Source organism: Sphaeramia orbicularis, chromosome 7, assembly GCF_902148855.1.
Source record: "Sphaeramia orbicularis chromosome 7, fSphaOr1.1, whole genome shotgun sequence".
In the NCBI taxonomy this organism is placed as follows: domain Eukaryota; kingdom Metazoa; phylum Chordata; class Actinopteri; order Kurtiformes; family Apogonidae; genus Sphaeramia; species Sphaeramia orbicularis.
The window spans coordinates 12,675,274-12,687,773 of record NC_043963.1 but is presented as its reverse complement, the minus strand read 5'-3'; the positions used below and the strand labels follow the sequence as shown (position 1 = coordinate 12,687,773).

The following is a 12,500-nucleotide window of genomic DNA, read 5'->3' as shown; positions in this document are numbered from 1 at the left end:
CTTTAAAACAACCACAGTGGACCAACGTGCTGGGGAAAAAAAAAGTCTGAATGGCCTCGGCCTGAAACGTCACGTAGCTGAATAAATGTTTTGGGAGCTCACAGATTGCGCGGACCTTCCTTTATTTTTTCATGGTTAATTTTTTGGGATCCTGCACACCTCCTATTTTTGGATGTGCATGTCGTTTACCTTTTTTCATAATATTTGAAAGCAGAAATACTTCATATAGACCCTTTAAGCCAGGGGTGTCCAAACTTTTTTTCAAGAGGGCCAGATCTGATAATGTGGACATTGCCAGGGGCCAGTGGTCCCTTCAGACGTTTTTTAAAACAGTAAAAATTACATATAAATGCGCTGTTCTACAACAAGTTTATTTTCATTGTCACAATATCATTTTTTAAAATGGCAATGTAACCAAATCTGAGCCACTCAGGTGTGAACAAATTAAAAAAAACAAAAAAACAATTCTGCCTTCCTTTCACATCTGGAGTCAGATAACATAGAACAAACTGTGTGGAGTATCTGAAACGTCCAAGAAGTTGATAAAAATCTTAACCCCACATTCATTTTAAACATGACTTATATGAGTAATCATTACTCATATATTACTCAGTAATGCAAAGTCTGTTAACGTTTAAGAATAAAACATATGACTCTTACTCTTGTCTTTCACAAAATCATTCAAAAAGTAATATTTTGTGTCACATTTACAAGTACATAACACCAGCAGTTACAGGCAACTAACCTGGCAACTTGGTAGCCTGCCCTGGTGGTGAATTCACTGAACTCAGGTTCACATGAAGAGTCACTGTTGTGAGTTTAAAGCAGCTGGAATTTACTTCACTTTTTCGGAGCGCTCATTCCCTGCTAGCTTGTCGTATGCGTTAGCATGTTTTGTCTGCTAGTGTCTCTTTATGTTGAATTCCTTAGAGTGGTGCTGCCACCATGAGGTGAAAGGAGAAACTGTTTTTTTTGAAGCTTTTATGATTCATGTACTCGGTTCAACAGTCCAAGCGGGCCATAAATAATGCATTATAACACCAAAGCTGTGGGCCGTATAAAATCTGACCGCGGGCCGTGATTGGCCCCCGGGCCGGACTTTGGACACGCCTGCTTTAAGCAGTAAAAGAACCTGCTTTCTCTTCAGCCTGGATGTTGGATGATCTCATTTTCTTCTTACTATAAAATATTGATCGTTTAAGGTTGAATCTGGTTCATCTTTAGTCACATGTGGTAAAATAATTAATGATCAGATGCACATGCTTTTAATTATAACATGTTATGGGCTTTGGATGAATGTGTAAAGGGCCTGTATTATTTAATATAATTATAAATGTTGAACAAAATGCACATAGAGCATTATGTTAAGATGCGAGCTGTGATGATGATGGATATTAACCCATAAAGACCCAGTGCTACTTTTGTGGCAGTTCCCAAATAAATTTTGTCTATTTCTACCTTTCTTAACTGATTTATCACCTTTTTTATGTATTTTTTCTACAATATTATCCTCAGTATTTTGCATTTTTTTGGTGTAAATCATGTACTTTCCTATATTTTTAATTCACAGATCATGTAGATCACAGGTGTCAAACATGCGGCCCGGGGACCAAATCAAGCCCTCCAAAGGGTCCAGTCCGGCCCTGGGGATGAATTTGTGAAATGCAAAAATTACACTAAGATATTAACAATCCTTTTAGTTCAGGTTCCACAGTCAGACCAATTCAATCTCCAGTGGGCGGGACCAGTAAAATACAATCATAATAACATATAAATAATGACAACTCCAAATTTTTCTCTTTGTAAATGTAAATATTTTCATGTATTTACACTAAAACAAAGTATAATTTTGCAAAAAATGTGAATTACCTGAAATGTGGAAGTAAATCTGTGTCATCAGATTTTGAATTATAAAAGACATTGAATTTGTAGCACGGATTTCTTTTGCACTGAAATTAAGTATCTGAATTTTTTGCATCTGAATTTTTTGCAACTGAATTTTTGCACGATTTTTTTAATTCTAAATTTATGAACATAGTTGAATTCAGAGACAAACAATTCAGATACTTAATTTCAGTGCCAAAAAAAAAAGTTCAGATACTTAATTTCAGTGCCAAAAAAAAAGTTCAGATACTAAATTTCAGTGCAAACAAAAAAATTCAGATACTAAATTTCAGTGCAAAAAAATTCAGATACTTAATTTCAGTGCAAAAAAAAAATTCAGATACTTAATTTCAGTGCAAACAAAAAAAAATTCAGATACTAAATTTCAGTGCAAACAAAAAAATTCAGATACTAAATTTCAGTGCAAACAAAAAAATTCAGATACTAAATTTCAGTGCAAACAAAAACATTCAGATACTTAATTTCAATGCCAAAAAAATTCAGATACTTAATTTTAGTGCCAAAAAAATTCAGATACTTTATTTCTGTGCCAAAAAAAAGTTCAGATACTAAATTTCAGTGCAAAAAAATCTGATACTAAATTTCAGTGCCAAAAAAATTCAGTGCTACAAATTCAATGTCGTTTTTAATTCACAATCTGATGACACAGATTTACTTCCATACTGAAATGTCTTAAGAGAAGTAAGTAGAATTTTAACAAGATTTTGCCTGTTACTAAATGTTTTGTATATGTGTAGATCCACTGTGATCTGTACATTATAATGTACATGTGAAAATGATAAACTGAGGCAGAATATTGTTAAAATTACACTTATTTTTTCAGTTTGTTCGTGTTATTCTCATCTTTTGAAAGGATAGTTTGTAGATGTAAACCTTTTCATAATGTAAATTTACTTTTTTCGCTCTAAAACATAGAGAGAAGTTTTTAGTTGACATTATTTCTTTATTATTATGTTATATTATTTTACTGGTTCGGCCCACTTCAGATTAAATTTAGCTGAATGTGGCCCCTGAACTAAAATGAGTTTGACACCTCTGATGTAGATGTTCATGAAAAGTCAGAGTAAATTCAAAGTTAACCACAGATGTTCTCAGAGTAGAACCTGAACAGTAATATGAAACTCCCTCTCTGCGCTCACCGTCTCCTGTACTCATCTGGGGCAGGAGTTTGGGAGGTACTTGTGGTGGGGAGGTTCCTGGGGGGATCTCCTCCTCTGGTCTCTCCTCCATCTGGTCTCCCAGGTCCTGCAGACCCTCTGGTAAATCTCCGGCCGGATGCACCTCCTCCTCTCCGTTGTCTTCTGCTACTGATATGTTCTCCTCCACCCGTTCACAGTCCTGCAGAGGTGGAGCTACTGGACCATGGACATGCACAACACAGTTTAAGGACGAGAACGTAAATAATACAGGACAATAAATGACACTGAACTGAACTAAACACATGTTGTGTGGTTTTTGAGCTGCTACAGGTCTGATAAAGGTTAAAAGGAACAAAATGTTGTATTAATGTTTGTAAAAAAAAAAGAGAATGTGTGGGAGCTTTTCCTGTTACTTCTGGAGGATAACACAGTATCAAAAACTCACCTCAAAGGGCTTGAACTATCTGAGCAAAACACAACACACATCTGCCTTCACAACTGGACAGAGTACAGAAAAACTACTACTTTTATTACTATTATTATTACTATTTGTACTACTACTAGTACTACTACTTACTATTATTTTTACTACTACTACTTACTATTATTTTTACTACTACTACTATTACTACTATTTTAACTACTACTACTATAACTACTACTATTATTACTACTATAACTACTAATTACTATTTCTACTACTATTACAACTACTACTGCTACTTCAATTTCAACTACTATTACTACTACTTCTGCTACAATTTCTACTACTACTACAATTAATATTATTACTACTATTACAACTACTATTACTATTTCTACTACTTCAATTTCTACTACTACTACTACAATTTCTACAACTATTATTATTACTACTACTACAATTATTATTGTTGTTTCTACTACTACTATTACAACTATTTCTACTACTATTACAAGTATTTCTGTACTTCTGCTGCTATTATTACTACTACTACTACTACTACTACTATTATTATTATTATTATTATTATTATTATTATTATTATTATCATCATTATTATCATTATTATTATTATTATTACTACTACTACTACCACTACTATTTCTACTACTACTACAACTACTGTTTCTACTATTACTACCACTGTTTTTACCACTATTATGACTATAACTACTACTATTTCTACTACTATTATTACTATTACTACTACTACTACTACTACTACTACTACTACTACTACTACTACTACTAGTATTTCTACTACTACTACTATTACTACTACTATTACTACCACCACTACTATTTCTACTACTATTACTACTATGACTATTTCTACCACTATTATGACTGTTACTACTACTATTTCTACTACTATTATTACTATTACTACTACTACTACTACTACTACTACTAGTATTTCTACTACTACTACTATTACTACCACCACTACTATTTCTACTACTATTACTACTATGACTATTTCTACCACTATTATGACTGTTTCTACTACTACTACTACTACTACTACTACTACTACTACTATTTCTACTATTACTACTACTATTTTTACCACTATTATGAGTATAACTACTACTCTTTCTACTACTACTACTACTACTACTACTACTAGTACTACTACTATTTCTACTATTGCTACTACTATTTTTACCACTGTTATGACTATTACTACTACTATTTCTACTACTATTTTTACCACTATTATGACTATAACTACTACTATTACTACTACTACAACTACTACTACTACTACTACTACTACTACGACTATTTCTACTACTATTTTTACCACTATTATGAGTATAACTACTACTCTTTCTACTACTACTACTACTACTACTACTACTACTACTATTTCTACTATTGCTACTACTATTTTTACCACTATTATGACTATAACTACTACTATTTCTACTACTACTACTACTACTACTACTACTATTTCTACTATTACTACTACTATTTTTACCACTATTATGACTATAACTACTACTATTACTACTACTACTACTACTACTACTACTACTATTTCTACTACTATTTTTACCACTATTATGACTATAACTACTACTATTACTACTACTACTACTACTACTACTATTTCTACTATTACTACTACTATTTTTACCACTATTATGACTATAACTACTACTATTACTACTACTACTACTACTACTATTTCTACTATTACTACTACTATTTTTACCACTATTATGACTATAACTACTACTATTTCCACTACTTGTACTACTTTAGCTGCTCCCTTTAGGGGTCACCACAGAAAAGTCATCATCCTTTCACACTAATTCCATGCCTGTCCTCCTTCATTACATCAGTTAAACTCATCTTTAACCAGATAAAAAAAAAAAAAGTGCAGACAGCTCCAGCAGAGACACAGAGGATGGATCCTCTTTTTTTCCAGGATGGATGGAGAGTGTAACAGGTGTAATGTACACAATAACTTGACAAAACAATTATTAGCATTTTCTCATTTAGCATCATAAGTTACCTTCCCACCATCCACACCAGTAAATGGAACAATAAGACATAGAAAAGACGACCTTATGGTGTGTAGAGTAGTGTGTTTCACGCATGACAGAACAAGGTAAAAAAAAACAAAAAAAAAACATACAAGATAACCAAATACTCGACCTGTGAGAAAATGTGTCATCTATGTAATGAGAATCTGAGACCAGGCTAACTAATGCTGACATGAATGATATGAGGGTCAGGAGATTTGCATAGAAACAGCAGCTAGAAATGTAGAAATGTTTTTTTTTTAACTTTCACTCTGAGTACATTATAGAGTTTTTAATACCACGATTTTACTGAAGAACAGAATTAATACTTCTGCTTTTAAAATAAAGAGAATTTTTACACAAGTATATTGAATAAATCTTATCTTTACTGTAGTTATCTTTGCTAAATGCAGATGGAGATAATCATTCCACATCACTGTACATATACTTTTCACTCTGTTCTACTGTTGGTGGAAATACGCCGTTTAACCATTCATGTGCAGTTCCATTTAATTGTCTTTGCTGCCCTCTAATGGTCCATGTGTCACATACAGAGTCACTGAATTAATGCATTTATTATATGAATATGTTACAAGCACACTGTTTTTGTTATGTTTTGCCCTATTTATGAAAAGGACAACATTAAAAATACACAATAATCTGTTTAAACAGGCAATATAATCCATAAATATTCCTGTTTATACGCAGTAGTGCAGACCACATTTAAAATCCTGTTCTTTCCTAACGTTCTACTGTGTGAACTCTTAGAGCCGTGGTTCTTGGTCTTTTTCTGTCGAGCCCCCCTTTGGAGGACGAAAAAATCTCCAGCCCCCCCCCCCCAACCCCAACAACATTGTAAACCAGGCTGCTCCGAGACAATATTTTTCCAAATAAAAATAGGAAATGCACAATTATCTTACAAATATGACAATAAAATTCCTTTTTTTTTTTGTTTTAGAACAACAAACAAATTTTGGTAACAAAGATGAACATTTGAACAATATCAGTGGATGCAAACCTACGGCCTTGATTTGTACAGATGTTAAATTTGAATCTTTGTTATTTCTGATCACACATTTTTTAACCCTTTCATGCATGAATTATGAGAGCCTTAATCAAGATTTTTTTTTTTTTCTGAGTGTTTCTGTTCCTCTAGGCATTAAAAAAAACCAATGCAATTGGAAAATTTTTTCTGAATCTATTTTTCATGGAGTTGCAAAAATGTTCACTCACCCGGGCACCATGAGTTTAACTTTAGAAGCAAAGAAACGTATTTACTGATACACTGTGTGAAAACTATGAAGTAAAAATGCAGCTAATATGGCGTTTTCTCACATTTTAACATACTCTAATATTAGTCATTACTCACTTCATGGAGATAATGTGCAAAAAAACAACTTTTTGTAAAAAAAACAAAAAAAAACCCACCCTGTTAATTACAATTTAATAATAGCGAGCAATTGATTTACACTCAAGCATGGTATGAATTTCAGTGTATGGAATGATGTATGAGCGTCCACTGTGTTGGCTGATAGGGAACGAAAACAACAAAACCCATGAATACACAAGAGAACAGCTGGAGAAGAACTGTCCACTGTAGTGACCACTATGCATGAAAGGGTTAAGCTGATCTTATGAAAATGAAAATTCTATTTGTATTTTTTTTTTTTTTTTTTTTTTGCATGGTACATCTCAGAACATTAACCCTTTCATTAATAGTGGTCACTACAGTGGACAGCTATTCAAAGTTGTTCTCTTGCATATTCATGGATTTGGTTGTTTTAGTTCCATATCAACCAACACAGTGGACGCTTATGCATCATCCCATACAATGCAATTCCTGTTCTTGATCAACCTGATCTGCAGTAACATATTTAAGTGTAAATCAATTGCTAATGGTTATTAGACTGTAATTAATAGGGTTTTTTTTTAAACAACTTTTTTTTTTGCATATCTGAGTAATAACCAGAGACCCAGGAAAGGAAAAGTTTTGGCTTTTTTACATTTAATAATTGTCTTGATTGGAAACAGCATGATGCAACAGTTTGTTTGGTTTTTTTTTCAGATAGATTTTTATTTTTTAAAAATTACAGAATGTCCTTTGCAGTGCACAGCATTTTTTTTTTTTTTTTATAATGCTGTAAAACTCTTGTCCCCTACAGAGGACAAAAATGCATTGCTGGGTCTCAGGAGGTTATAGAATGTTAAAATGTTAGAAACAGATTAACAGCATTAAAAAATGCATTTCATAGTTTTCACACAGTATGTCAGTAAATGCATGGTGTCCAGCTGAATGGACATTTTTGTAACCCTATGAAAATAGGTTCATAAAAAGAAAAAAATGAATCATTTTACTTTTTTCATGCCTAAAGAGGAATGAAAACTCAGGAAGAAAATCTTGATTAAGGTTCTCATAATTCATGCATGAAAGGGTTAAAGTTCATTTTCAGTATAACTAGTAGCAAAAACAGTTAATTTTGGAAACAGTAAAAACCTGACAAATAGAATTTAAAGGAATTAAAAAATTAATAAGTTAAAAAGTGGGATGCATTCTTCTGATTCATATATTTTCATCGTGTTAATGTCAGCTTCATTATTAGGCCCGAGCCCAGACATACATGTCGGCGAGGGCCTATTAAAATCGCATGGTTCCGTTATTATTATTATTATTCTCTCACCTCTTTGAATGCAAATTTGACCCCTGAACGTTAACGAAAAGTCAATTTTATTTGACCAAAAATTCAAGCCCGGGGAAAATTTTTTTTATTTGAAGTCGCCAAGAAAAAATTATGCAAAATGACTCGGTGGCACCCCCTCAAAAATCAAAATACATTACGCGGATGGGAGCCCTCCCCAAATTTTTTTCTTTGAACAAACATGAAACTTGGTCCAGACATAGCCCATGGTAGAACAAGTAAAAAAAAATTACTTTATGGCCCCACCCTAAACCCAACAGGAAGTCGGCCATATTGGATGGAAGTGTGGACCTCTAAAATCCCACCCCTCATACTTTCATCATCTCCTCCTAGGGTTTACATCCAATTTGGACCAAACTGGGTGAAAATCACCTACACACATGTGATCAAAAGTGATCACCTACATTTTTGATCAAATGTTGGGCGTGGCTGTGATGAGCTTGCGATGAAAAGGTCATTTTCAGAAGTATAACACTATGTGTAACTTGCAGAATGTCGGATTAAGCCCACGATACAGTGTCCTCTCACTGTCGGAAGCCTCGGCGGTCGCGTGGGGAGGCGGTCGGGCGGAAGGGTGAGGGCCTTAACACCGCTTGTGGTTTTAAGTCTACTTGTATTTTCTTCCATAAATGAGTGTTTCCTCATTACTCGTCTTGTTTACATGTATTTCATCCACTCCATCACACACTTCTACTCCCTCATATCGATTTACTATAATTCTGAGCTGAAATAAAACCTCCCCGCTGCTTCCAGATCCATTTTTAATCTCTACACTGTTCATCGATCAGTGGAGGTTCGTACCTGAGGGGAGATGCTCCTCGTCCGGACCCAGGTATTCCACACTGCTCACCGTGAGGTTGGGGTTCAGGGGCCCCCCGAACCCCCCCAGCAGGACCGTCCCGTCGGAGCAGCAGCCCTGAGTGGGGGAGCTGGGGTCGTGGCATAGAAGGCCGCTGGATAATGCTACATCTGAGGAGGACAGGAAGTACAGGCAGTGGTTAGGGCTTGTGTTTGGAATAAGAACATTTATGTGACGGTTACACTCATATATGTGAAGTATGTACAGCAGGAAAACCTAAAGTTACAGGTTAACCCATAAAGACCCAGTGGTAGCGTTGTGTCAGTTCCCAAATGAATTTTTTTCTCTATTTAACCTTACTTATAGGACTGATATTTTGCTTTTTTTTTTAAATGGAATTATTCATTTTCAAACATTTCCCTGTGGTCTACATAAACTGTAAATGCTCTGTTTGGGTCTGAATTCTTCATTAATTCAACTCCACAGGTCCATCTTCAACCCTATTTCTGAGTAATGACTCCTGAAAGGTTGTTTTGAGCACTGGCCCTTTAAATCCCCCCCCCCCCCCCCAGGTTGTTGGCCATGCTTCTTTGTCCTGTTTAGCCACTTGCGTTCGTTAATACAACCAACAACTGAACATTTTAAGTAATCGGCTCAAAGTTTAGACATATTTTCAGTATGGACTTCAACCGCTGCTGGTGATAAACAATTATGTCGTACTCTGAGACAGGTTTGTCGGAAGTCTTGACCTTATATGTGCAAATGTCATGATGTAACTAGTTATAGACGCAACAAATCAACAAGAAATTAAAACAGGTTATAGAAATCCACTCGATTTTTTTCCATAAATGAATATACAGATAGCTTTGCAGCACCTGGAGGGTTCAAATTCAAACTGTGTGAACTATTAGGGTCCAAATACACAAATAAATGAACCAAAGACTAATAAAAGTGGGTTTATCTAAATATGACCCCTTTAAGGTCATTTATCATCATTTATTATAATATTATCCTCTGTATTTTTCACTGTAAGTTTCACTGTAAACCATGTGTTTTTCTATATTTAATTTTCTAGATTTGATTTAGATATTCATGAAAACTCTAGAGTTACCTCAAAAGTTATTATATCAAAACAGAGAAAACTGAGGAAAAAACTGACTTTTTCAGCAAAATTTATCATTAATTGAACATAAACCCAGTGTGTCCATCCACTGTCATTGATCCAACTCCATGAGTTTTTCTGGTGAATCAATGTTGTAGAAGATGACAGTGTTTCCACGGTAACTACGGAGCCTCTGAACGTCCAAAGGGGTCATATCTGATGACCATGAAAAGATGACAAACTGTATTTTTCACTAATTATTTACATGTATTGATAGGATTAGTGGATCAACAGGTATTAAACAGTTTAGATCAGTAGATGGTTGGTGTTGATGGTGGATGTTTGGGTCTTTATGGGTTAAATATAGACTTTTATTTTGGCCAGATTTGTGGCGGATATTTGGTTCTTTATGGGTTAAATATAGACTTTTATTTTGGCCAGATTTGTGGCGGATGTTTGGGTCTTTATGGGTGAAATATAGACTTTTATTTTGGCCAGATTTGCGGCGGATGTTTGGGTCTTTATGGGTTAAATATAGACTTTTATTTTGGCCAGATTTGTGGTGGATGTTTGGGTCTTTATGGGTTAAATATAGACTTTTATTTTGGCCAGATTTGTGGTGGATGTTTGGGTCTTTATGGGTTAAATATAGACTTTTATTTTGGCCAGATTTGTGGTGGATGTTTGGGTCTTTATGGGTTAAATATAGACTTTTATTTTGGCCAGATTTGTGGTGGATGTTTGGGTCTTTATGGGTTAAATATAGACTTTTATTTTGACCAGATTTGTGGTGGATGTTTGGGTCTTTATGGGTTAAATATAGACTTTTATTTTGGCCAGATTTGTGGTGGATGTTTGGGTCTTTATGGGTTAAATACAGACTTTTATTTGGCCAGATTTGTGGTGGATGTTTGGGTCTTTATGGGTTAAATATAGACTTTTATTTTGTCCAGATTTGTGTTGCATGTTTGGGTCTTTATGGGTTAAATATAGACTTATTTTGGCCAGATTTGTGGTGGATGTTTGGGTCTTTATGGGTTAAATATAGACTTTTATTTTGGCCAGATTTGTGGTGGATGTTTGGGTCTTTATGGGTTAAATATAGACTTTTATTTTGGCCAGATTTGTGGTGGATGTTTGGGTCTTTATGGGTTAAATATAGACTTTTATTTTGGCCAGATTTGTGGCGGATGTTTGGGTCTTTATAGGTTAAATGTAGACTTTATTTTGGTCAGATTTGTGGTGGATGTTTGGGTCTTTATGGGTTAAATATAGACTTTTATTTTGGCCAGATTTGTGGCGGATGTTTGGGTCTTTATGGGTTAAATATAGACTTTTATTTTGGCCAGATTTGTGGTGGATGTTTGGGTCTTTATGGGTTAAATATAGACTTTTATTTTGGCCAGATTTGTGGTGGATGTTTGGGTCTTTATGGGTTAAATATAGACTTTTATTTTGGCCAGATTTGTGGTGGATGTTTGGGTCTTTATGGGTTAAATATAGACTTTTATTTTGGCCAGATTTGTGGCGGATGTTTGGGTCTTTATAGGTTAAATGTAGACTTTTATTTTGGCCAGATTTGTGGCGGATGTTTGGGTCTTTATAGGTTAAATGTAGACTTTTATTTTGGCCAGATTTGTGGCGGATGTTTGGGTCTTTATGGGTTAAATGTAGACTTTTATTTTGGCCAGATTTGTGGCGGATGTTTGGGTCTTTATAGGTTAAATGTAGACTTTTATTTTGGCCAGATTTGTGGCGGATGTTTGGGTCTTTATGGGTTAAATGTAGACTTTTATTTTGGCCAGATTTGTGGCGGATGTTTGGGTCTTTATGGGTTAAATGTAGACTTTTATTTTGGCCAGATTTGTGGCGGATGTTTGGGTCTTTATGGGTTAAATACAGACTTTTATTTTGGCCAGATTTGTGGCGGATGTTTGGGTATTTATGGGTTAAATATAGACTTTTATTTTGACCAGATTTGTGGTGGATGTTTGGGTCATTATGGGTTAAATATAGACTTTTATTTTGGCCAGATTTGTGGCGGATGTTTGGGTCTTTATGGGTTAAATATAGACTTTTATTTTGGCCAGATTTGTGGCGGATGTTTGGGTCTTTATAGGTTAAATGTAGACTTTTATTTTGGCCAGATTTGTGGCGGATGTTTGGGTCTTTATGGGTTAAATACAGACTTTTATTTTGGCCAGATTTGTGGCGGATGTTTGGGTATTTATGGGTTAAATGTAGACTTTTATTTTGACCAGATTTGTGGCGGATGTTTGGGTCTTTATGGGTTAAATGTAGACTTTTATTTTGGCCAGATTTGTGGCGGATGTTTGGGT

General features: G+C 34.6%; 1 protein-coding gene across 1 annotated transcript in view; it reads right to left on the bottom strand.

Moving 5' to 3' along the window:
• phactr3a (phosphatase and actin regulator 3a) overlaps nucleotides 1–12,500 on the bottom strand; it is a 167,900-nt gene that overhangs the window by 34,869 nt on the left and 120,531 nt on the right. The window contains exon 6 of the mRNA XM_030139130.1: nucleotides 3,045–3,194. Within this exon, the coding sequence (XP_029994990.1) occupies nucleotides 3,045–3,194 (150 nt within the window). The remainder of the gene's footprint in view (nucleotides 1–3,044; nucleotides 3,195–12,500) is intronic.